The sequence below is a fragment of the Narcine bancroftii genome, chromosome 6, assembly GCF_036971445.1.
Source record: "Narcine bancroftii isolate sNarBan1 chromosome 6, sNarBan1.hap1, whole genome shotgun sequence".
In the NCBI taxonomy this organism is placed as follows: domain Eukaryota; kingdom Metazoa; phylum Chordata; class Chondrichthyes; order Torpediniformes; family Narcinidae; genus Narcine; species Narcine bancroftii.
Genome location: NC_091474.1, coordinates 225,866,107 through 225,893,407, shown reverse-complemented (window position 1 = coordinate 225,893,407; position 27,301 = coordinate 225,866,107). Strand labels below are relative to the sequence as shown.

The 27,301-nt window shown below is 39.2% G+C and overlaps 1 protein-coding gene across 8 annotated transcripts in view; it reads right to left on the bottom strand.

Annotated features, from left to right (window-relative positions):
• The window catches only part of fig4a (FIG4 phosphoinositide 5-phosphatase a), a 161,955-nt gene that overhangs the window by 1,402 nt on the left and 133,252 nt on the right, over window positions 1–27,301 (bottom strand). For 7 of the 8 annotated variants that reach the window (XM_069887570.1, XM_069887569.1, XM_069887571.1 and 4 more), the window contains 3 exons: window positions 22,870–23,065; window positions 13,200–13,282; window positions 7,656–7,745 (listed from right to left, as the gene is read on the bottom strand). In XM_069887570.1, the coding sequence (XP_069743671.1) occupies window positions 7,656–7,745; window positions 13,200–13,282; window positions 22,870–23,065 (369 nt within the window). Of the gene's footprint in view, window positions 1–7,655; window positions 7,746–13,199; window positions 13,283–22,869; window positions 23,066–25,880; window positions 26,573–27,301 lie in introns of those variants that run through there. The other variant, XM_069887572.1, reaches the window with a different exon arrangement.

The following is a 27,301-nucleotide window of genomic DNA, read 5'->3' as shown; positions in this document are numbered from 1 at the left end:
AGAGAAGAAGAAGACACAAACACAGGTACAGACACAGAAGAGGAAGAAGACCAAGATCTTCACAGAGAAATAGAAGGTAAAACAGATGGAAAGAATATAGATAAAGCTTTTTTTGAAGAACAAATGAGAGCATTAAAAGAATGGTTGTCATTAGAATTTAGTGCAATTGAAAGAAAAATGAAAAGAACAGAAGATAAAATGCAAAGATTAGAACTAGTCATGACAGAAATAGGGAAAAGAGTAGAAAATGTGGAAGAATGAGGAACAGCTGTAGAAATGGAAGTAAACAACTTAAGAGGAAAATTGGAAGAAAATGACAAAAAAAATTAAAGAGACACAAGAGTTGTTAGCTCAGAAAATTGATATGTTGGAAAATTATAGTTGGCAAAACAACATGAAAATAGTGGGCCTGAAGGAGGGTGAAGAAGGCACAGACATGAAGGAATTTATAAAAGAATGGATCCTGAAGGTCCTGAGAATGACAGAAATACAGGAAGAAATGGAAATAGAAAGGGCACACAGAACACTAGCTCCAAAACCACAGACACATCAAAAACCAAGATCCATCTTTGTAAAATTTTTGAGATATATGACAAAACAAAATATATTGGATCAGGCAAGGAATAAAATTAGAGAAGATAATAAACTATTGGAATACAAGGGTCAAAAAATATTTTTGAACTCTTAAAGAAGAGGAAGGAGTTTAATACAGCAAAATTGATCCTATAGAAAAAAGGTTTATATATTCATGTTAAGACATCCAGCTGTGCTTAAAATATTTATACCTGGGGAGCAAAACAGACTGTTTTCGGATCCTGAGGAAGCACAAGAATTCGCAGAGCTTTTGCAGGACAGAAGGAGAGATGAAGAGATATAAAAAGAATGAAGAACGGCGATAAAGTATACATAAAGATGTAAAAACAATGTATATGTAAAGAACTAAAGAGGGAAAAGAGAAGGGAAGAAAGGAAGGGGGAAAAAAGCGAGAGCTTTGTTATATGTGTAAAAAAAGTCTTTTCTGGGGGGGGGGAAGAGAATAACCGTCACTGCGAAATCAGTTGACACTTGCGAACAAGATGGCAATCCAAATGGAAAGGGGAGTTGTGGTTGCCCGGCAAGGGATAAAGGGCAACTCGGGGGGGGGGGGGGTTGGGAGCATTTGGGGGGGGTTAAGGTAATATTGGGTGTGGGAATTGTTGGAGTATTTTATGTTTTATATGTGTTGTCATACATTGAGTTTAAAAAGGGAAAACTGAGAGATCAAAATGGGGAAAAGGGGGATGATGGTGGTGAGGAAGCGGAAATGAGGTATAAACAAGTTATAAGATGGCCACGTTAACTATATGACTATAAACATTAATGGAATACATCACCAAATTAAAAGGAAGAGGCTATTAAATCTAATGAAAAAAGAAAAAAATAGATAGAGCAATTGTGCAGGAAACACATCTAACTGAAGTGGAACATATCAAAATAAAGAGAGACTGAGTAGGACACATAGCGGCAGCATCATATAATTCAAAAGCTAGAAGTGTAGCCATATTAATTAATAAAAATGTACCAATCTAAATAGAGGAGGAAATAATAGATCCAGCAGGGAGGTATGTAATGATAAAGTGTCAGATATACTCAGAAGTTTGGAATTTGCTCAATATATATGCACCTAATGAGGAGGATCAAAAGTTTATGCAAGATATTTTTTTGAAGATTGTAGATACACAAGGAAATATATTGATAGGAGGTGATTTTAACCTTAATTTGGATCCAATGTTGGATAAAACTGGACAAAAGACAAGCAAAAAGAATAAAGTAGCCAAATTTATGCTTAAATCAATGCAGGAAATGAAACATGGATTATTGGAGGAGGCAGTACCCAAGAAAGAAGGAATATTCATATTATTTGAGTAGGCATAAAACATACTCAAGGATTGATATGTTTTCGTTGTCAGCCCATATTCAAGGGAAAATTAGGAAAACTGAGTATAAAGCTAGACTACTATTTGATCATTCACCTCTGTTATTAGCAATAGAACTGGAGGACATCCCACCAAGAACATATAGATGGAGGTTAAACTCCATGCTACTTAAAAGGCAGGAATTTAGAGAGTTTATTAAATGCCAAATTAAAACATATTTTGAACTAAACATGGAATCAGTGAAAGACAAATTTATATGAAAGGAAGCAATGAAAGCCTTCATCAGAGAGCAGATAATAAGTTATGTAACTAAGATGAAAAAGGACTATAATCGGGAAATAAGAGCAGTTGGAAAGGAAGATAGTAAGTACAGAAAAAGAACTAGCAACAAGAGAAGATATAACGAAAAAGAGAGAATTGGCGGACAAAAAAATTAAATACGAAGCATTACAAACGTACAAGGTGGAGAAGAACATAATGAAAATAAAGCAAAAGTATTACGAACTGGGAGAAAAAACACATAAAATATTAGCCTGGCAACTTAAAACAGAACAAGCTAAAATAATTGTATTGGCATCAAGGAAAAAGGACAAACAAATTACCCAATAGAGATTAATAAGAACTTTAAGAAATTTTAAAAACAATTATACCAAACTGAGAACGAGGGGAAAGATGATAAAATAGAAGAGTTTTTAGCTAAAATTGAACTGCCGAAATTGCAAGAAGAGGAACAAAACAAATTGATAAAACCATTTGAAATAGAGGAAGTACAGGATATATTAAAAAAGCTGCCGAACAATAAAACACCTGCAGAGGATGGATTCCCAATAGAATTTTATAAAACATTTAAAGTTATTAATTCCTCCTCTCCTGGAAGTAATGAACCAGATAGAAGAAACACAAAACTTGCCAGATTCATGTAAGACAGCAATAATTACAGTAATACCAAAGACGGGGAAGAATCCATTAATACCTACATCATATAGACCAATATCTCTACTTAATTCAGATTATAAGATAATAGCAAAATTATTAGCAAACTGATTGGCTGATTGTGTACCAAAAATAGTAAAACAAGATCAAACTGGATTTATTAAGAAAAGACGAACAGCGGATAATGTCTGTAAACTTATTAATCTAATTCATTCAGTTCAAGGCAATAAGAAGCCAACAGTGGCTGTTGCTTTAGATGCAGAAAAAGCCTTTGACAGAGTAGAATGGAACTATTTATTTAAAGTATTACAGAGGTTCAATCTACGAGAAAAATATATTAATTGGATTAAAATATTGTATAATGGACCATTGGCGAAGGTAACAGTAAATGGATATGTATCGAGCCAATTTAAATTAAGTAGGTCAACTAGACAGGGATGTCCATTATCCCCCCTCATTGTTCGCCTTAGCAATAGAACCATTGGCAGAACTGATAAGAACAGAAAATAAAATGAAAGGGATAAAAATAAAGGAGAAGGAGTATAAAATCAGCTTATTTGCAGATGACATCATAGTATACCTAACAGAACCAGAAATATCAATAAAAGAACTACAGAAGAAATTGAAGGAGTATGGAGAAATATTGGGGTACAAGATCAACACAAATAAAAGTGAAATGATGCCAATGAGTAATGCGGATTATACAGAATTTAAAAAAGAATCACCATTTAAATGGCAAACACAAGCAATTAGATACCTAGGTATTAGGTTAGATAATAACTTAAGCCACCTGTACAAACTAAATTATCAGGCATTAATAAAGAAATTGCAGGAAGACTTAGAAAGAATTACTGCTAACGTTGATAGGGAGGGTAAATTGCATTAAAATGAATGTTTTCCCTAGGATACAATACTTATTTCAATTGTTGCCAATTGCCTTAACAGAGAAATTCTTTAATGAACTAAAGAGAATATTAAGGAAGTTCTTGTGGAAAGGGGGGAAACCGAGGGTAGTGTTAGATAAATTAACTTAGAGGTATAACCAATGTGGTTTGCAGTTACCAAATTTTAAAAATTCTTATAGAGCCGCACAATTAAGGTATTTATCAGATTTTTACCAGACTGGATAGAACTAGATAAAATAGGGGAGAAGGTATCAGAACATATACTTTATAAGTGGGATGAAAAGCTGGTGCAATATAAAAGCTCACCAGTATTGCATCATTTACTTAATATATGGAAGAAGATCCACTTAGAAAGGAAAAAAAAACGAATTACCAAATACCAAAATTGTTATTGACACAAAACCCACTAATCCCTTTTACAATAGATAACCTTTCCTTTAGAGAATGGAAGAGAAAAGGAATCAAAAGAATAGAAAATTGGTTTTTGGGAAATAATTTATTAACATTTCCCCTCGTTCTCAGTTTGGTATAATTGTTCATAAAATTCCTTAATGTTCTCTTTAATCTCTATTGGATAATTTGTTTGTCCTTTTTCCTTGATGCCAATACAATTCTTTTAGCTTGTTCTGTTGAAGTACAAATATGGAATAACTCAGGGTACAATGTTTGCATATCATCAACTGAAAACTTGTTTAAAGGATAAATTGGGAAACAGACTGAGACTGGAAGCAGCTTTGAATATGTGATTACAGACACAATGATCATTAAAAGATTTATAACGAACATGTAAGATAAGGAAAATGATGAAATAAGCTATCAACCTAAACAAAAGTGGGAAAAACATATAAACATAAAGATAAAAAATGAAGCATGGGAAAAGTTATTTTATGGAACTATGAAGAATACAATAAACACAAGGTTACGCATGATACAGTATGATTGGTTCCATAGGTTATATATCATGCCCCAAAAGTTAAAAGAATGGGATCCAACATTATCAGATAGATGTTTTCGCTGTAAAAAGGTAATGGGAATAACAGTACATGCAATTTGGGCATGTACCAAAGTGAAAATGTTTTGGGAAGATCTAAATCAGATATTAAATAAAATCACATAAAATAACATACCAAAAAATCCAGAGATCTTTCTTCTAAGTAACATAAGAAGTAAGGAATTAGGCCTCAAACTGGATGAAGCGCAAAAAAGATTTATTATGATAGCCTTAGCTAAAGCAAAAAAATGTATAACGTCAACTTGGAAAATGGAAGAGAGCCTGAGAATACAGCAATGGTACATGGAAATGAATAAATATATTCCATTGGAAAAAATAACATATAATTTAAAAAAATAAAGTCACATTATTTGAACAAATTTGGAATATAACAGGGAGGGGTTGCCATAGACCTCCACCCCCTCAAATGATAAGAAGACAAAACAACTTGATCCAGTGTGTAAAAGTAGATGACACATTTTTCTTGTTTATTTTTCATTGTGTGAAGACATTGTTTAATGGTTTTATTGTATTGTATATGTTGAATATTTATTGGTTTTGGAGGGGGGTGGGAAGTGGGGAGGGAGGGTAGGGGATAAAAGGGAGAAAATGCCACTGTGCATATTTAATGAGAAATGTTTGTAAATATTTGGATTGATATGGTTCACTGTGAAAAATAGAAAATATTAAAAAAAGGGAGACATTTTGCCTCAAGTTGAAGGATACACTCTAGAAGGTGGGCACAAATCTAAGCTCCTACTACATCAGTGCAATATTGAGAGAACGATCAAGGTTAATTGCAGAGAAGAATGATATTTAACCCATCACGTCCAAGCCATTGTAAAAGAAACACTGTAATCTCTCTTCCAGTTCTTGGTCCAAAACCTAATAGGCTATGTTAAGGTAAAAGGGATTTTCTGCTCACACTATCTGAACCTTTCAATATTAGACAACCAAATTAGTTTTCTCTATTCTTTTGTTTCAAAATCTCAGCTCAGCTAATGCAATACACAAATGTGCTAGAGAACCTGGGCCATTCCATAGATGCAATAAGGTCAGGATTCCCTTTGTCCTTACCTAATACCCCACCAGCCTTGTGTTCTGTAAGGGTTATTTACTGCATTTAGTGCTCCTGAAGTGGCCTCCTCTACATCATGGATACCGGATGCAGAGTAGGAGATCATTTCATTGAGCACCTTCATTCTGCTGGAACAACAAGGATCCCCAGAGGCCAACCATTTTAATTCCTCACACCATTACTAACTGACATGTCTGTCTATGGCCTCATATCTGTCCATTCCCAAACCAAGGCTGTCTGCAAACTGGAGGAACAACACCCTATATTCAGTCTTGGCAATCTCCAATCAGACTATATTAATGTACTTCTCTAATGTCCATTAATCCATTCCCCCATTTCCCTATCCCTACTTTCTTTCCTCCAGCTCCCCTTCCTTCTCCTATCTGAGAACTATCCTTCACCCACTTCTCAGCTTTTCTCTCTTCTATCCTCACCTGTATCCACCCATGGCCTCTTACCTGATAGCCTGTGTTCCTTTCTGTTTCTTCCTTCCTCCATCTTCTCCTTCCCACTCCACCCTCTTTTTTATTCAAACACCTGTCAACTTCTGCCTTACCTGACAAGGGTCCAGGCCCGAAAAGTTGGATAAATCAGCAGCTTAGCTCCGCTAATCTTTCCTTATTTCTAGCATTCTGCAGCACTGGTGGCATCCTCATAAAGCATCCTCTCTAGTGATTTCAGATGAATGGAGCGCATAGATCAGTACATGGAATTACCATGTTATTGCCATTAAGCAACTCTCTGTGGTACACATGCCAGGTTTATTGCACAGCTATATGCAATGGCAGGAGTTTATTTCAGATTCCTAGTACAACAGTGCTGTCAGTGAAGTCTGTGTTCATGTTCAAGAGAAACACTGTTAGTCTGGCACACTTGGGATTTTGATTCTGAACTGACAGGTATACTACAGATGTAATGTAATACTCTATTCTTTAAAATTCACCTTTTTTAAAAAAAAGAGTTGCATAGAAGTTTATTTTTTCCCCTCAAGAACCTGGGAAGATTCCAAGGAGCACAGGAATTGGGAACCCAGTATATTAGAGGAGACAAAACTGTGCATCAATAAAAGAATCAATGTTTTAAAAAGCATGCACCTAAAAATGTATTTGTCAACAGCATTTTTATTGCTTAAAATTAATGTACATGATGCTGATATAGAAAAATGCACATCCTAAAACTGAATATGTGGTATTAAAAAAAATGATTGCACAGTCAAAATAGCAGTATATCCACAAAAGCAAATAATAGCATTTTCACGACAGTAAGTAAAAGCTTGTTATTCATTTATGGATACCAGGCAACTTTCATACAGTGCATTCGCTTTTTATTGTAACACAGAAGGTAGAGGAGAAAAAAATCTTTCAAAGGAACAAATGTGGATTAAAGCCAGCAAGAATCAATCATTAGACATAAGGTATGCACATTTTCTCACCTAGTTTTCCACAAGAATTTTCATACTGCAATGGCACATGCTGATGCAGTAGATAAATCACATGCCTAGTTTGAGCTGGGGTTTAAGCAGGTTCATTAAAAATATATTATGCACTGAAATATAACATTGTGCAGTCTTAGCAGAATTTTCTGTGAAACCAGGTCAACTAATCTAGATAATGAATGCCAATTAATTTTGGATGTAACATTGTATATAATGGCTTTTAAAATATTCACACAATTAAATCATCAGGAAGGATTTCAAAAGAGCTACTCACATTTGTCTGATAATATATTTAAAATTAAAACATGATTTCTTACACTTACTCTTATTGCTGATGTGTAAAGAAAGTTGCATCAGGTAATTAGAAAGAGAAACATACCCATTTTAGAATACTTACAATATGGTCATCGAGTCATCTAGCTGTCTTATATTGCTTTGTTGGCTGTACAGGTCCACCTTTCGCTGGCTTTGACCCAAATTAACAAACCTGTTGTAAAAATCATAGCAATGATAAAATATTATTTCAAATGTGGACTTGGAAGGTTGTTTGTGATATTTGGATATCACCAGTATAGCCAACCATTTCAATTCTGAGTCACACTACCAAGCTCTCATGACTGTTCATGGTCTTACGGACTACCCAACTTTGACCATCCGCAGATTGGAGGAACAACACTCTCCAGCCAGATTGCCTTAACATTAACTTCTTTGGTTTCTGCTAAACTTGCTTTCCTTTTCTTTCCCCTGCCCCTATCCAGTTTTTCCAGTTCTCCCGTTCCTTCTTCCCCCTTACCTACCCAGCCATACATCCAGCCCCTCATTGCTGCTGTCCCCTCCCTCCTCTCCCCACCTCTCATCTCCTGCTTTTGCCACACCCCTCTTTTTCCACGCTCCCCCCCATCCCTTTGTTCGATGCTTGCCGACATTCTTCCATTCCTTGATGAAGGGCTCAAGCTTGAAACGTCGGTTATGTATTTTTACCGTTGCTACATAAAGGACACTGTCTGACCTGCTGAGCCTCTCCAGCATTTTGTGTTTTTATTTCAACCAATTAGTACCAATTTTCATGATTTACTACAAACCAATTACAAATCAGTTGAGGATTACAAATCCTGTTATCAAAACTATATCATTATTCATTTGTAAATCATTGTTGCCTTTTAATGGCAACCTTGACATAATATGCCCATGTTAAACTCTTCAAATTGGCACTATTTTCCTTCAATTTTATTTTACTTTTGGTAAATTATAAATTTTTGCTTCCTGATTGGTAGTACTGATAACCAATAAAAAAAAATCATGTAAGATTGTCAAATTCTAATGAAAGGGCTGTGAAACTGTGGAAGCCAATACGATTAAAGTCACAACAAATGTTAAGGAATTGAAGATAGCAGTTTTAAGTTTTAAACATCTCCACTGACTTGTCCTGGTCCACCCATGTCAACGTAATGGCCAAGAAAGTGCACCAATGTCTCTACTTCCTCACAAGCTTTTGAAAATTTAAAATGTCAGCAACATCACTTAAACATCTCCTCCAGGCGAACCACTGAGATCCATCACTGTGTGGTACAGAAACTGCTCCACGCAAGAAATTGCGGGGGTTATGAATAAGGCTCAAGCCATCACAGATATCCCTCTCTGCTCATATTGATTCCGTCCCTAATTTCTGATATTTTTGGAAAGCAGTTGGGCATTTTTAAAGACTCATCACACCCTAGCCACATACTCTTTCCCCTTCTCCCATTCCCTATTAAGTATTTGATCATGCACCACCATCTTCAATTACAGTTTCTCCTAAATGAACCCCAAAATAATAAAATTGTGTGTGTACCAACTGATCTCTCTCTGTAACTCAACATTTTTGTATGTTTATATTGTGCCTTGCTTGGCATTCTATGTATGGACTGCTCATAAAACAACCTCTATTACTGAGTCTTGGTACACATGACCAATTTGATTTTGAAATATTGACATATTTGCCAAAAGGAAGAAAGTTTTTGGCAATCTCCACGACATCACATGCACTTAGACACAACATATAACTGCCCCTTACACTGCAGAAAGAATAGTGTACCATAAACTCAAAATGAAGGATTTTATTGATTTGTAGAAAACAAATTAACTTTATATAGTCATAATAAAAATAATGGCCAAATAAGATTTTGCATTACATTTGCAAGGAGCAAAATATAATTAAAGCCAGTTCCATTGCATAAATACAAAAGTGCAAATAAATAAATCAATCCGAACCAATTTTTCATTGAATACTAAATGACTATTGTGTTCCAAACATTATTGTGATTTCAAATTTGAAAAATGGTCAGAGATTGAAATACTAATGTGGATCTTATACTTTGAAACATTTTGTTCTCAAAGACAAATTCCAAAATATTGATATTCATTGCATCACGTTTATAAAATTTCAGAAGGTAAAAAGGTAAATCTGATGGGTTTTTAAAACAATCATGAAAATCTGTAGACACTACGGTTGAAGTAAAAACACAAAATGCTGGAGAAACTCAGCTGGCCAAATAGTTTCCTTTATGTAGCAAAGGTAAAAGTGCATAACTGACATTTTGGGCTTGAGCCCTTAATAAAGGTATAGAAGAATGTCGGCAGGCATCCAAACAAAAGGAGAGGGGGGTGCGGGGAAAAGGTGGGGCGGGGGGGGAGTGGGAAAGGCAGGAGATGATAGGTGGAGAAGGGAGGGAGGGGACAGCAACAATGATGGGGAAGAAGGATGGCTGGGTGGGTGGAAGAGGAAGGGAGGGAGGGAGAACAAAAAAACTGGAAAGAGGGAGGTTAAAAAAGGACGAGCAGGATGTCAGAAAGCAGAGAAGTCAATGTTAATTCCATCTGGTTGGAGTGTGCCCAGATAGAAAATAAGGTGTTGTTCCTCCATTCTGCGGGTGGTCAGGGTGGGATAGAACATAAGGCCATGGATAGACATGTGAGCGCGGGACTTCTCTGTTGTAGCAGAGGGAGCGGAGGTGCTCAGCGAAATGCTCTACTAATTTAGAGGGAGCACACTGGATGCAGTAAATAGGTCCCGTGGATATACAAGTGAAGTGTTGCCTCACTTAAAAAGCCTGTTTGGGGCCCTGGACTGTAGTGAGGGAGAAAGTGTGGGCGCAATTGTTGCACCTCCTGCTGCCACAGGGGAAGGTGCCAGGGGACAATAGGTGGGGAGGGATTGATTTTTCCATCTCCAACACAACTATTTCCACAATGAGGCCTTCCAGTCCAGATCTTCCGAAATGTCTGCCTTCTTCCACGAACATGGCTTCGCCACACCACCACCATCAACTCAGCCCTCACCCATGTCTCCTCCATTTCCCGCTTACCTTCCCTGGCCCTCTCTGCTCCTAGATGCAACAAACATAGAATCCCCCTCGTCCTCACCTACCACCCCACCAGCCTCTGCATCCAACACATTATCTGGTAGAATTTCTGGCACTTACTACAGGATTCCACAATCAGACATATTTTCCCTTCTCTTCCCCTCTCTGCCTTCTGTAGGGACCGCTCCCTCTGTGGTTCCCTCTTGCACTTATCACCCTCCCAGCATCTCCCCCTGTGGCCACAGGAGGTGCAACAGTTGCGCCCACACCTCCTCCCTTACCACGGTCTGGGCCCCAAACAGGCTTTTTTAAGTGAAGCAACACTTCACTTGTATATCCACAGGACTAATTTACTGCATCTAGTGCTCCCTTTGTGGCCTTCTCTACATCAGAGAAACCAGTGGTAAATTGGGAGAGTGCTTCACTGAGTACCTCAGCTACCTCTACTACAATAGAGACTTCTCAATAGCCACCATTTCAATTCTGAGTAATACTCCCATACCCATATGTCTGTCCATGGCCTTATGTACTATCCCATCCTGACTACCTGCAGATTGGAGGAACACCTTATTTTCCATCTGGGCACTCTCCAGCCAGATGGCATTAACATCGACTTCTCTGCTCTCTGCTAACCTGCTCATCCTTTTTTCTCCTACCCTTTCCAGTTTTTACAGTTCTCCCCCTCCTTCCACCCACCCAGCTATCCCTCATCTCCTCGATCACTGCTGCTCCCTTCCTCCCTTCTCCTCTTATCATCTCCTGCCTTTGCCCCACCCTCATCCTTTTGTTCAGACACCTGCCAACAATCTTACAAACATTGATGAAGAGCTCATACCCGGAACATCAGTTATGTACTTTTACCTTTACCACATAAAGGACATTGTTTGACCAGCTGAGTTTCTCCAGCATTTTGTGTTTTTAAAACAATAATCCTATATTAATGTGGTCATCATTACTAATAACTGGCTACATTTTTTTCTAAATTAACTGAACTTAAATTCTATTAACACCACAGTGAGATTTGAACAGATCTCTTGACTATTAGCCCAGGGCTCTGGATTACTATTCAATCACCACCATAATGTTCTCTGATTTAAACTTTTTAAAAAGCTAATTATTCGATGATGGGATAGTTTGTGTTTGCCTATGAAAAAGAGCAATTGAGGAATTTTGTCAAATCATAAATAGAATTAATAAATTGATCCAGATAAATTATTCATTAGATTGAAATGTTAATTAATCAGAAAGAACAAATTTAATATTGAATAAATGAAGGGCCAGACTGAATTTAAGCATTCCATGGGTTTTTGAATGTTACTGGATAGGCTGGATTCAAAACATTTTAAAATATTTTCCTAAGGCAGGTTAATCAAGAAAAAGAACAAGGAAATTAGAGTTTAAACAGGAAAGTCTGCAGATAAAAGAGATGATCCTTAAGGATTCTTGTTGATCTTTATTCCTTCTTTCTTTGGCTTGGCTTCGCGGACGAAGATTTATGGAGGGGGTAAAAAGTCCACGTCAGCTGCAGGCTCGTTTGTGGCTGACAAGTCCGATGCGGGACAGGCAGACACGATTGCAGCGGTTGCAGGGGAAAATTGGTTGGTTGGGGTTGGGTGTTGGGTTTTTCCTCCTTTGCCTTTTGTCAGTGAGGTAGGCTCTGCGGTCTTCTTCAAAGGAGGTTGCTGCCCGCCAAACTGTGAGGCGCCAAGATGCACGGTTTGAGGCGATATCAGCCCACTGGCGGTGGTCAATGTGGCAGGCACCAAGAGATTTCTTTAGGCAGTTTTTGTACCTTTTCTTTGGTGCACCTCTGTCACGGTGGCCAGTGGAGAGCTCGCCATATAACACGATCTTGGGAAGGCGATGGTCCTCCATTCTGGAGACGTGACCCATCCAGCGCAGCTGGATCTTCAGCAGCGTGGACTCGATGCTGTCGACCTCTGCCATCTCGAGTACTTCGACGTTAGGGATGTAAGCGCTCCAATGGATGTTGAGGATGGAGCGGAGACAACGCTGGTGGAAGCGTTCTAGGAGCCGTAGGTGGTGCCGGTAGAGGACCCATGATTCGGAGCCGAACAGGAGTGTGGGTATGACAACGGCTCTGTATACGCTTATCTTTGTGAGGTTTTTCAGTTGGTTGTTTTTCCAGACTCTTTTGTGTAGTCTTCCAAAGGCGCTATTTGCCTTGGCGAGTCTGTTGTCTATCTCATTGTCGATCCTAAGCATTTTTAACAGTCTTTCTTTACTTTTAAATGATGACAATAAAGGAGCTCAAGATGAAAAATTATTGAAAAGTATTCCAATAACGTGATAATTTTCAAACCATCTTTTCCTAGTGAGAATTAAAATGATTCACGCTTGTACTGAACGTGTCTCATTTGTTTTTTATGCTTCAGATGATAAAAAAGTTATATAGTTATAGAATATGCATCACCACATCACTTAAATATGCTAAGTGAAACTAGTCATAGCAGGATGTTGGTTACACAGATCTTTACCTCCTTTGCATGCTGCATGACCTGCTGAATTCCTCCAGCATTTTTGAATTTAAACTACTTGTGACAGTTATCCAGTATATTTGTTCTGTTGCTTTTCTCTACCTTTTGTATATCAAAAGATCATCTTCTGATGGAAGCCTTGAAATATTTCCCATACGTACTTCTCTTAGAGATTGCCTTGAATCCTGCAAATTGTCACAGAACAACAAGAATCAGATATTAAACCAATGCTTTGGTTTTGGCACCTGTTAATTACAAATTGCTGTCTGTTATAGAAATAATATTAATTATATACATTTTTGCAACAATGATCTCCTTTGAGTAACTATCATGGAGTCCTATAGCTTTATGGCACAGAAACAAACCCTATAGCTCATCTCATCCATGCAGAACAATTTGGCTGACTGAGGTGATCCCATTTGATCAAATCTTTCCTTCCTGATGAAGGCAAGCTTGCCAAACACCTTCTTTACCACCCTGCCATCTGTGTTGCCAATTTCAGACAACTGTGTCATTGTAGCACTTTGTTCTACATCTTCCAGGATCCAACCATTTACTGTGCAAACCCTGGCTTTGTTCAAGTTATCAAAATGAAATATCTTTCACTTATCTGAATTAAATTCCACCTTCCATTTTTTGGCTTACTTAGCCAGTTCATCAAGATCCTGCTGTTTTAGATAGTCTTCTTCATTGTCCACTACATCAAACTTACTAACCAGACAATTCGCATTTTGAAAAAAAACTTCAATGTAGAAATAAAACAACATAATGCAAAAATTAACCTAAAAAAGGCTACACTTAAACATCTTTCACACTTTACTCCATCTAAGACCCTATTGTTCATTTCACACCCATCACCACAGAAATGCATGAAAAATGGAAGGTTACCACCTTGGAGTATTCCTCCAGTTTTCTGAGGGAAGCGGTTGGGAAGGTATAAAGGAAACATCATTTTATTGACAATAATAAAAATACAAGTCCAAGGTCATGATGAAATTGTATAAAATAGTAGTAAGGTCACAGTTAGAGAGTATACTTGTGGTCAACATATTTCAGAAAGAAAGCACAAGAGATGTTGATAAGCCTGGAGATAATTAAATTATGAGGGGAGGCTGAACTGTCTGGGAAAGTTTTTTTTTGGAGCAAAGAAAACTTGAAATGCATAAAATTATGAAGGGCCTAGATGAATAGATGATCTATCTATCTTGTTGAGAGGTCAAAAATCAACTCAGACTTAAGTCAACTAGAAAAACAATTAGAGAACAATGGACACAAGTGTTTCCTCTTTAATAAGTGGGGAAGGGGGAAAATATGTACTTCACTTGCTGAAATGGTACAGGAGGCAGATACTCACATCACATTTAAAAAGTTCTTAATTTAAAATCGGGACATAAAGAGATGTGGACCAAGACCAGTAACACTGGTGTAGCCATCATCTGTGCTCCAAATCCCTATCATTCCCTGACGATTTCATATTCCTGAAAAAGTTAAAGCTTATCAATTAAGGGCAAGCAATTAAACAAAATTAAATTGGTGAACTAGAACTTAGAGGGACACAGGAGGCCGCAGATGCTGGAATATGAAGCTGAACACTAAAGCTCAGGGGATCAAACAGCATCAGTGGGAGGAAAAGAATGATCAACATTATGGGCTGGAACCCTTCAACAGCATTGAAAACAGAGAGTGAGACCACTGATTTATGGAAATGTTCAAAACCTACCATGGCAGCTTGGAAAATTATAAATCAATTAAATACAACTGGAATAAATCTATTTCAAGGCAAGGTCAAAACTATAAAGATATTGTAAAAGCCCCACTGGTTTGGAAGGTAATGCCCTTCAGAGATCAGTTAGATTGGTGAATTGCATTCCACATTAAAATTCTATTTCATTTAGATCACTATATTACAGGCTTAGCACTCAGACAAATCAACACCCATAGAACTACAGATATTAAGTGATAATTAAATATTTTAATATTCTGCAGCTTTTTAACTGGTAAATGATTTTTAGTAATATATCATCTTGAAACAGCAGCAAAACACCCAACTCATGGACACTATTTATTAATGTAGAATCTGTAGAGCAGAGTCAGTTCCTTTGACTAGACTCATTTGTGAGAACCAAGTTCACATTTGGGGCAATGCCATTTGCCTGTACTTGGCTCATATCCTTCCTATTGATAAAATGCACGTTAACATTTGTATCTTTAGAAAATCATTGTTCCTCACTTTGGCACAAACATGTAATACTTTCTAAGAGTTAGAAGCCCCATTCTGGAGGTCTTTGCTTCACATAATCACATATTTATTCAGAATACAAGATTGAAATTTAGTGTAAAACATGTTATGTTATGTATCCAATAGTTCTCAACAGATATATTTTTGTTACTTAGAACACTAAGCATGGTACAGACCCTTCAGCCTCTGATGTTGTGCCAACCCATGTAAAAGTACTAAACCTTTCCTACCCTGTAACTCTCTATGTTTCTTCCATCCATGTGCCCGTCCAAGAATTTCTTAAATGCTAATATTTCAGCCTCCACCACCATACCTGGCAAGGCATTCCAGGAACCCACAACACTGTGTAAAAATAACTTACCCCTGAGGTCTCCCCTAAACGTCCCTCACTTAACTTTTATGTCCTCTGGTGTTTGCTATTCATGCCCCCCGTGAAAAGGGCACTGGCTGTCCACCCTAACTATGTCTCTCTTCTATCAAGTCTTCTCTCATCCTTCTACGTTCCAAAGAGAAAAAGTCCCAGCTCTGCTAACCTTGCCTCAAAAGACTTACTTTCCAATCCATCAACATCTTGGTAAATCTCCTCACATCTCTCCATAGTTTCCACATCCTTCCAATAATGAGGTAAACAGAGGCTGAACACAACATTCCAAGTGTGGTCTTACCAGAGATTTGTAGAGTTACATGACCTCTTGTCTCTTGAATTCAATTCACTTATTAATGAAGCCCAACATCCCATAGGCTTTCTTAACTACCCTATCAACCTGCATGACAACCTTCAGGGATGTTTGAATTTGGATGACATAGTCCCTATGTTCATCCACACTCTTAAGTAAACTCACCATTAACCCTGAACTTGTTTTCTGGCTTGTCCTTCCAAAATATATATCCTCACACTTTCGGGGATTAGACTCTATCTGCCACTTTTCCATCCAACTCTGCATCCTGTCTATATTCTTCTGTAAACTATGACAACCTTCAGTACCATCCACAACTCCTCCAATTTTTATATAATCTGCAAACTTACTGACTTATCCTTCTGCCTCTTCATCTAAGTCATTTATAAAGATCACGAACAGGGGTCCCAGAAGAGATCCTTGCAGAATTCCATTAGACACAAGGCAGAATTCTTTCCTTCCACTACCACTTTATGCTTCCTACATGTAAGCCAATTTTTTTTATACACACACCCAAAGTTCCATGAATCCCATACCTCATGATTTTCTGAACGAGTCTCTCATGAGAAACCTTGTCAAATGCCTTACTAAAATCCATACAGACCGCATCAATTTATTTTGTTACATCCTCAAAAAACTCAATTAGGCTTGTGAAGCACGATCTTCCCTTCACAAAGCCATGCTGACTATCCTTGAGTAAACTGACTTCTTCAAATTCAGTATGACACAGAAGACTCTTAAAAACTATTTTTACCCTCAGGGGTAAGTTATTTTTACACAGTGTTGTGGGTTCCTGGAATGCCTTGCCAGGTATGGTGGTGGAGGCTGAAATATTAGCATTTAAGAAATTCTTGGACGGGCACATGGATGGAAGAAACATAGAGAGTTACAGGGTAGGAAAGGTTTAGTACTTTTACATGAGTGCATCCTGGCTAGTTGCATCATTGTCTGGCATGGAGGTGCCAAGGCTCAGGACAAGAAAAAACTCCAGACCGTTGTTAACTTGGCCTATGACATCACTGGCACTAGACTTCACTCCATCAAGGACACCTACACAAGGCACTGTCTAAAAACTGCAGCCTCTATCCTCAAGGACCGCTACAATCCAAGCCATGCCCTCTTCACTCTGCTACCATTGTGAAAAAGGTACAGGAGCCTAAAGACAAGCACTCAGAGGCACAAGGACAGCTTCTTCCCCAATGCCATCAGATTCCTGAACAATCAGTAATCCAAAGACACTGCCTTACTTTGACATTTCTTGCACTCTCTTTATTTATTATTGTAAGGTAGTTTATATGAATATTTGTACTGTGACGCTGTCACAAAACAATGAATTCCATGACAATAAATTCTGATTCAAATGCTCATAGATCCTATCCTAAGAATCCTCTCCAATAGTTTGCTCACCACTGTCTTAAGACTCACTGGTCTATAATTCCAAGGATTTTCCCTATGACCTTTTTTAAACAAGGGGACTACATTTGCTACTCTTTAATCCTCCGGCACCTCCTGTGTGGTCAAAGGGAACTCAAAGATCATAGCCACTGCCCCAGCTATCTCTTCATTCACTTCCCATATCAACCTGGGGTATATTGGTTGTAGGTCAATTCTGCAGCTCAGGCTCATGGCTGAAAGGGGGTTATTACCATGGTGAATATTTAAATTTTAAATTTAAATATTAAGTTTGTGTAATACAAATGAACTCATTACTTGAATGGAACTAGGTTAATGTTATAAAAAATAATTGTAATATATTCAATTTCTTTCTTTGAATATTTTATTTGTTTTTTTCCATAAATATACATATCAAAATTTTCCATTTTCAAAATATATAAATACATATATGTATGTACGTGTGTGTGTGTCCCACCACCCCTTCACAGTATAAATCTGTACACCATCAGGGCTCACAGTTAGGTTTAAAAATAGAAAGTCTTCATTGGGGAGGTCACTTATATTTTTATAATAATAGCACCTTTTAAAGTTTATATTTGTACTTATATTTATTTCTATAATCCAAATATGGTTGCCATATTTTTATAAATACATCATATTTGTTCTTCCGCTGTGATTTTCTCCATAGGTATACAACTGTTCATCTCTGTCTTCCATCATGCTGTCTGTAGAGGGGAAATCAGATTTCCAAGTAATTGCAAAACATTTCTTTGCCACATCTAAAGCTATTTTCATAAATGTAATTTGGAATTTAGTTAATTTATTACTTATCTCAATAAAGTTGCCCAAAAGATAAAGCTCCGGGTCATCTGTAAAGGCCATCCCGTTATCCTTGTTGGTATTTCAGTAATATCTTGCCAGAAAGGTCTCACCTTCACACACAACCATGTAGCATGTACAAAGGTTCCTATTTCTGTTCCTTATCTAAAACACAACTCTGATATTTCCAATTTTGATCTATGTAGTTTCTGTGGTATGAGGTATAATTGGTGTAGAAAATTGTTCTAATTGGTATCTTGCATTTATAATTGATGTCATGCTATACAAACACCAATCAGACCAACATCTTTCCATTATTGCAACTCTTAAATCATACTCCGTGGTATGGTGGAGTTGGGTTCCCAATGATTTTGTTAGCACTGCCCAGAGCCCTGAGGTAAACTGCGCTCCCCTGTCAGAGGTGAGATTTTCTGAGACTCCGAACCTGGACACCCAGGTGTTGATTAGTGCCATGCCACAGGTCTTCGTGGTTGTGTCAGCTATTGGGATTGTCTCTGGCAATCATGTGGAGCAGTCAACCATAGTGAGGAGGCATCTCACCCCACGGGAAACCAATAACAGCCCCACGATGTCGAAATGGACATGGCTGAACCTATGCCACGCTGGCTCAGAGGTCTGGGGAGATGTTTGTGTGAGTTTGCACCTTGGATGCCTGGCAGAGCATGCAGGTCTTTCTTGGCCCACTGACTGACCTGCTTGCGGAGCCCATGCCAGACGAACCTGTTGGCCACCATCTTTACTGTGGTTCTGATGGCTAGATGCACTAAGTTGTGCACCGCGTTGAAGACCTGCCATCTCCATGCTGCTGGCATGATGGGACGGGGTTGCTGGTGGAGATGTCACATAAGAGCATCTGGTTGCCAGGGGCGATGACAACATCCTGCAGCCACAGCCCGGAAGGCGCCGTCCTTAATGCCAAGATTTCAGGGTCATTGTGTTGTGCCCTGCCTAGGGCTGAATAGTCTATGCTCTGGGATAGGGCATGGACAGACTTGATGGTGGGATGGGAGAGTGCATCGGCCATCACAATGCTCTTGCCGGTGATGTACTGAATGAATGTCAATGATGAATATGGACACGTAGGAAAGGTACCTCTACTGCCTAGCCGACCACTGGTCAGACACTTCGTGGAAGGTGGAAGTCAGTGGTTTGTGGTCTGTGAAGACTTTGAATTGTCTGCCTTCCAGAAAGTATCGGAAGTACCTGAACACCAGGTACAGCACCAATAGCTCCCAGTCAAAGACACTCTATTTCAGTTCGAGTGGCTGGAGGTGTCTGCTAAAAAAGGTCAGGGACAGCTGTTTGAAGGCTGTTCTGGAGACATCCACTGTGAGGGCAGTCGGTGCCTCTAGCCTAGGGTGAACCAGAAGGGTGTCATTGGCCAGAGCGTACTTTGTCTTCTGGAACACCTCCAAGCCCTCCCCGTCCCATGCATGCAATGCCTTCATTTTCCTCGCCATGAGTGTGAAAAGGGGACACTTAATCCGAACTGTAGCCCCTTCATGGTACGAGGTTTTGTGAACCGCTGAACAGCCTCCACCTTCTTGGGCAGTGGTTTCGCCAATGCCCCAGGAAATAATTTGTGTCCCACCCAAATTGACAGTTGGCAGGGTCGATGGTCAGCTTGAACCCCTGCAGGTGGGTGAATATGCTCTGAAGTGGGCCATGTGCTCTGAATGGTTGCAGCTGGCAATAAAGATATTGTCCAAGTAGATGAATGCGAATGGGAAGTCCTGGCCCACCTGATTCATCAGCCACTAAAAAGTCTGAGCAGCATTCTTAAGCCCGAAGGACATCATCATGAATTCAAACAGGCCGAGGGGGGGTGATTATGGCGGTTTTGGGTATGTCCTTCGGTTGCACTGGGATTTGATGATAACCCCTGATTAAATTGACCTTTGTAAACGTGCATGCCCCATGTAAGTTGGCGGTGAAGTCTTGGATATGGGGCTCGTTGATGTGTCGGTAATCACCACATTGCCTCCATCCTCCTGCTGCCTTTGGGACCATATGCAGGGGGAAGGCCCGGGGCTGTCCAACCTCCACATTATCCCCAACTCCTCCATTTTCTTAAATTCCTCTTTGGCATGGGCACATTTTTCATGAGGGCGGATGCGGCCCTGTCCTCCAAATCGTCCAAGTACAGCAGATGGATGGCACGCTCGTCCCGTGATAGCCTGAAAGTGTAGGTTAGTAGCTCTTTGAGGGCACTGTATTTATCTTGCTCCAGTGGCTGCCATAGGAAATCGACGACCCTTGTTTCTGTGTCCTGGTCGAGCAAGCTCACTACGTAGTTGTAGCAGGTGTTGACAGCGGCGATCTGTCAAAGGTAGAACTAGGCCTCTGTCTGTTCAAACCACATGTGTGGCTGTAATGCCCAGAATGTTGGCAGCTTGAGCAAGACCACGTGGAGAGCTGCTAGATTCGTCATCATCGGGACCAACTGCTGGTTGGACCTATCAGGGTCACTAACGTACATGTGTGCAACACCAAGTGTGGAGTAAGAACGACACACACACAGTCGAGTCAAGGTTGAAGACTGATTTATTTCTCTGCCAGCTCTGTTTATATTCTCTCCCTGCATCTGACAACAGGAGTGACGTCATCACAGTACCAGCCTCTGACTGGCCAGCATTCCCACTCTTGTCCACTGTTTCCCACCATGTGGGAGGTCACGTGGGATAACAGCCATTGGTCCCTGCAGGGTCCTCATGATTGCCGCATTCACTGGCCATTTTGTGAGCCAGGTTGCGACTTGGTTCACGGGCCACTACTATCTCACTTTTATCCATATTTATTTTATATCCTGATATTCTTCTGTATTTTTCAAATATGGTTTGCAATCTTATCAAGGATCCAGCCAGGTCAGACATGTATAATAGCATATCAACAGCAAATGAACTAATTTTCTTATAATCTCTGCCAGAGATGAATAATGATGGTGATAGGGGACAGCCCTTGTCTACTCAATCTACTCAAGGGAAAAATAGATGATATTTGGTTATTAGTTATAATTTTAGCTTGTGGCTTATGACAGAGAGTTTTTATCCAATTTATACATTTTCTGCCTATACCAAATTTTTCTGACGTTTTAAGTAAGAAAGACCATTCTATTTGATTGAATGCCTTCTCTGCATCTAGAGAAATAGTTATGTTTGGATTCAACCTTGATTTTACCATATGTATTATATTGAATAATCTACCTAGGCTATTTGAAGAATCTCTTTCTTTAACGAATCCCACCTGATCTGGATGTATTACTCACCCAGTCTGTTGGCCAGTGCCTTTGCTAGAATGTTATAGTCTGCATTCAGAAATAATAATGGTCTGTATGATGAGGTTTTCAATAGATCTCTACCTTCCTTTGGTAGCACGGTAATTATAGCAGTTGAAAAAGTTTCTGTAGGGGTTGGGTCTCCACACATCCATCAAAAGGGGCATCAACAAATCTTTAAGTTGTCTTTTGAACTCAGGAGGGGATCCAGCTTCCCCCAGAGACTTATTGGCTTGCAAAGTACCCAGAGCTTTCTTTATTTCTTCCCTTGTAAAAGGAGCATCTGGATCATCTCTTTCTTTCCTAGTTTAGGAAGTTCAACATTTGTTAAAAATTCTTCCATCTCCTACTAATTTTGACTTGTATAGGTAGTTTCATATAGTATTGTCTAAACATACTATTTATTTTTTTGATTAGTATTAGTTTCTGTTCCTATTGCATTTATCATTCTGAATGACTCCTCTGCTTTAACCTGCCAAGATAACATTCTCCTGGTTCATCATATTTTTGTTTAATTTTTAATAGAATTTTTTCCATTCTATGTTTCTAGTGTATTTTATTTTAAGCTTTTGTTCTCTAATATTCTATATTTTTCTTCAATTCCTGATATCTAATATTCTTTTAACAATTTTGTTTTATCTTTATCCTTATTTTCCACATTAATTTTTATTTTTCTTCATTCTTAAGATTTATACATTACTGGGAAGGCTGGCAGCCATTTATCAATCCCTAGATACTTTGATGAGGTAATAGTGAGCTTTCTGCTCATGGCAGTTTGATGGCACGTTTAGCATAGCAGTTGAATAAAAGCTTCTCCCTGCATTCAAAGGAAGCTATCCTTCATGAATTAAGGGAGTTGGTGAGGAAAAGAACCTGATAATTTAACCATTATCTTCAATCTTGAAGTGCTGGAGTAACTTAGCAGGTCATGCAGCATCTATAATAAGTAAAAGGCAAAATTCCCTATAAAGGGCTCAGGCCTGAAACGTTGACTGCCTTTTATTTCCTGAATTTCCTGTGACCTGCTGAATTTCTTCAGCGCTTTTGTGAATTGCATGAGACCCCAACATCTGCTGATTTTCTTGTTTAACTCTTCAACCTTAGTTTTCTTTTTAACATTCTTCCATTGCTTTAAAGGCACTTTTCAGAACATATACGTCCAATAACTGCAAGATGATCTGATGATAGACCCTATAAATAATACTTTACAATTTGGCAACTCCTCTCGTTTTTCATCTAATGAGTAACTAGCTTGCAAATAGTCTTGATGAAACCAGGTTCAATCGATATTGGAATTCTGAAATGAGAAGTATTATTTAACTTCAAAAAATAAAATGTTTTTCTAACCTCAGTATTTTTGGTATTTTCCCCAAACTCTGTAACTTTAACCGGTGTAGATCGCTGAGAGACAGCACCTTCCTCCTCTTTGTCTGTTCCCGAATCATCTTCAGAACTACTAGAAACAGCCTCCTCCGACGGTGGTGGTGGGGCACTTGCGACTGTTTTTCGCTGCAATACAGCCTCCTCCTTATTGCTCTTGTTGCTATTTGAAAATAAATGCATTTTGGATGAATTATATAGCCATATGCTCATATTCTATAATGTAAAACAAGATAGTAAATTTCCACTTCTCAATCACTGCTTCAAAAAACTAATAAGTGTGAAAAATTAGCAATGGGATTTAGTGCTATATTCAAAGATAAAAACCTTAAAACATTTACTAAAATAGTTTGCATAGCATTTTACATTTTTGGGTATAAATATTAATCAAGATGCCTAGGGTAAGACATTACAGTTAATGGAAAAATTATACAATATATAATTTTCACACTAAAGTGGAAGATCCTGTCCTCACAGTCTCCACCTGTAAAATTGACCAAGTTTGGAGAGGATACCAAAATGACTAAGTAAGAAATACATTTTATTCAGTGAAAATAAATATTACTTTGGCTTGCAGTATGTTTGCAAACATATGATAAAAATATTTCTAGCTCAAAATATTCTCTAAATTAGATGCACTAAAAATATCCACTGTTGACAGAATTCTACCATGTTCTGTTTTACATTTTTCCCATCAATTAACATAACCAAAGTGCAGCAAGCTCCAATAATGTGGCAAACTTGGGATTTTGGTGATGCCACACTGGCAGGTTTACCACACTGTTTGGATGTTATTTTGATTTATATTTCATTAATCTTTTAATTCAGTACCTCTTAAATGTTAAAATTTCTGGTAAACCAGGTGAGTAATAAAAAGGATTGTGGGGAGCAGGCCCCCAGCTCTGTGGAAAGGGAACATGGCAAACATTTCATGTTAGTCAGATACCAAACCATTATTATTTCTAAATAGTTGGTTAATAGACTACAGGCAAAATCTTCGCTAGGATTCTACTAAATAGAATAATACCTAGTGTCGCTGAGAATATTCTCCCAGAATCACAGTGCGGCTTTCGCGCAAACAGAGGAACCACTGACATGGTCTTTGCCCTCAGACAGCTCCAAGAAAAGTGCAGAGAACAAAACAAAGGACTCTACATCACCTTTGTTGACCTCACCAAAGCCTTCGACACCGTGAGCAGGAAAGGGCTTTGGCAAATACTAGAGCGCATCGGATGTCCCCCAAAGTTCCTCAACATGATTATCCAACTGCACGAAAACCAACAAGGTCGGGTCAGATACAGCAATGAGCTCTCTGAACCCTTCTCCATTAACAATGGCGTGAAGCAAGGCTGTGTTCTCGCACCAACCCTCTTTTCAATCTTCTTCAGCATGATGCTGAACCAAGCCATGAAAGACCCCAACAATGAAGACGCTGTTTACATCCGGTACCGCACGGATGGCAGTCTCTTCAATCTGAGGCGCCTGCAAGCTCACACCAAGACACAAGAGAAACTTGTCCGTGAACTACTCTTTGCAGATGATGCCGCTTTAGTTGCCCATTCAGAGCCAGCTCTTCAGCGCTTGACGTCCTGCTTTGCGGAAACTGCCAAAATGTTTGGCCTGGAAGTCAGCCTGAAGAAAACTGAGGTCCTCCATCAGCCAGCTCCCCACCATGACTACCAGCCCCCCCACATCTCCATCGGGCACACAAAACTCAAAACGGTCAACCAGTTTACCTATCTCGGCTGCACCATTTCATCAGATGCAAGGATCGACAATGAGATAGACAACAGACTCGCCAAGGCAAATAGCGCCTTTGGAAGACTACACAAAAGAGTCTGGAAAAACAACCAACTGAAAAACCTCACAAAGATAAGCGTATACAGAGCCGTTGTCATACCCACACTCCTGTTCGGCTCCGAATCATGGGTCCTCTACCGGCACCACCTACGGCTCCTAGAACGCTTCCACCAGCGTTGTCTCCGCTCCATCCTCAACATCCATTGGAGCGCTCACGCCCCTAACGTCGAGGTACTCGAGATGGCAGAGGTCGACAGCATCGAGTCCACGCTGCTGAAGATCCAGCTGCGCTGGATGGGTCACGTCTCCAGAATGGAGGACCATCGCCTTCCCAAGATCGTATTATATGGCGAGCTCTCCACTGGCCACCGTGACAGAGGTGCACCAAAGAAAAGGTACAAGGACTGCCTAAAGAAATCTCTTGGTGCCTGCCACATTGACCACCGCCAGTGGGCTGATAACGCCTCAAACCGTGCATCTTGGCGCCTCACAGTTTGGCGGGCAGCAGCCTCCTTTGAAGAAGACCGCAGAGCCCACCTCACTGACAAAAGGCAAAGGAGGAAAAACCCAACACCCAACCCCAACCAACCAATTTTCCCTTGCAACCGCTGCAATCGTGTCTGCCTGTCCCGCATCGGACTGGTCAGCCACAAACGAGCCTGCAGCTGACGTGGACTTTTTTACCCCCTCCATAAATCTTCGTCCGCGAAGCCAAGCCAAAGAAAGAAAGAAAGAGTTTAATTATATTTGTTCACCTTTTCATTATGTGTTGCTGGGTCATTATTGCAAGCAAGTTGAGCTTTTAATTTAGTAACTGTATTCCAAATTGTAGGCATAATAGTCAAACCAATTTCCCCTCATGCACCCTATCCATCATCGACCTTGAATAAGTATGAATAACAGCGAAGATTTCTAGGAATTATAGATGGAAGAAATTAAAAATAAGAAAAAATATTTCTTCCTCAGCATGATTTTGCTAAAAATGACCACATGCAAACATCTTTGACAGAACTGAGACTGAAAGCATTTAAATAACAATGCACAAAGGGTGACACAGCATAAGTAAATACTTTATTGTCTTTGCGAAAGAAAATGCAACAAAATTTAAAAACATAACCCGTGGTACTCACAAATACAACATATGAGCATATAAGAAAAAATAAAAACAACAAAAAAATTAGCATTAAAACAATACAAAATACACTAATTGGCGGAGTTTAATTCTCGGATGATTCTGGGATATAAACTGTTCTTGAGTCTGTTGGTCCATGATTTAATGGACCTGTATCGTCTTCGTGAGGGCAATAGGTCAAACAAATGATGGCCCAGGTGAGTAGAGTCCTTAAGGATATTAGCTGCCTTCCAGATACAGTGAGATCAAAATAAACCCTCCAAAAAGGTCAAGGAGCACCCAGTGATCTTCTGGGCCATATTAATAACCCTCTGAAAATCCCTCTTTTCCGCTGCTGTACAGCTGGCAAACCACAGTAAGTCAGCAAGCTTTCCATAGAGAAGCAATAGAAGGACATCAATAACTTCTTCTGTAGACTGATTTTACTAAGGATTCTCATTAAATGGAGACATTGATGTGCCTTCTTGACTATAGCAATGGTATTAATAGTCAAAGAGAGATTCTCAGTCAAATATGTTCCCAGAAACTTAAAAGTCGTGACCCTTTCCACACAATCCCAATTAATATACAACAGAGCTGGGTCCATACTGTTCCTCCTGAAATCTATCTTGAACTCTTTTGTCTTCAAGGAATACAATTCCAGATTGTTTTCTGAGCACCATACTGACAGTCTGTGGACTTCATCCCCATTGGCTGACTCGTCGGCCCTTGAAATGAACCCAACCACAGTCGTGTCATCTGCAAATTTTATGATGGTATTAGAAGAAAACTTGGAGACACGATCATAGTACTTAACTTTTGAAAAGGTATTTGATCTGTTAAAGTTCAAGTTAACTATCACGTGTATTGAAAAGGCAGTGGGCAGACCAGTCAACTTTTTATACATTAGTAAAGCAAGACATAGTATAAAAGTGCAGTTACAGAAAGGGATCAGTTGGTATAGAGTAAAGGCAATGTAATTTTGTTATTGTGGGGTTTATTTAAGAGTCAGCTGGAAAGAAATGGTCTTGAATCAGTGGTGCATTATCTAACACATGTGAATCTCTTCCTGATGGTAGGGAGTGAAGAGAAGGTGGCTGGGGTGGGAGGAGACCTTTAACATGTTGGCTGATTTTCCAAGGCAGCAAGAGTTATAGATGAATTTGATGGAACAGGGGAGGGGGTAGGGTGTGTATGAGCCACACTCACAACCCTTTGCAGTTTCTTTCTTTCAGCTCCCTACCGTGCAGTGATGTACCCTTTTGGTGGTGCACTTGTAGAAGTTGTTAAGGGATGCAGGTGATATGCCAAATTTCCTCAAGTTTCTGAGGAAGTAGAGGCACTGGTGTGCTTTCTTCACTATTGAATCAACGTAGGACAACCAGGACAAGCCACTGGAGACATTTACTCCTAAGAACTTAAAGCAGTCTACAATCTCCATCTCAGCACTATTGATGTTGTCAGGCAAGAAAGCTTCACCCCTCTTCC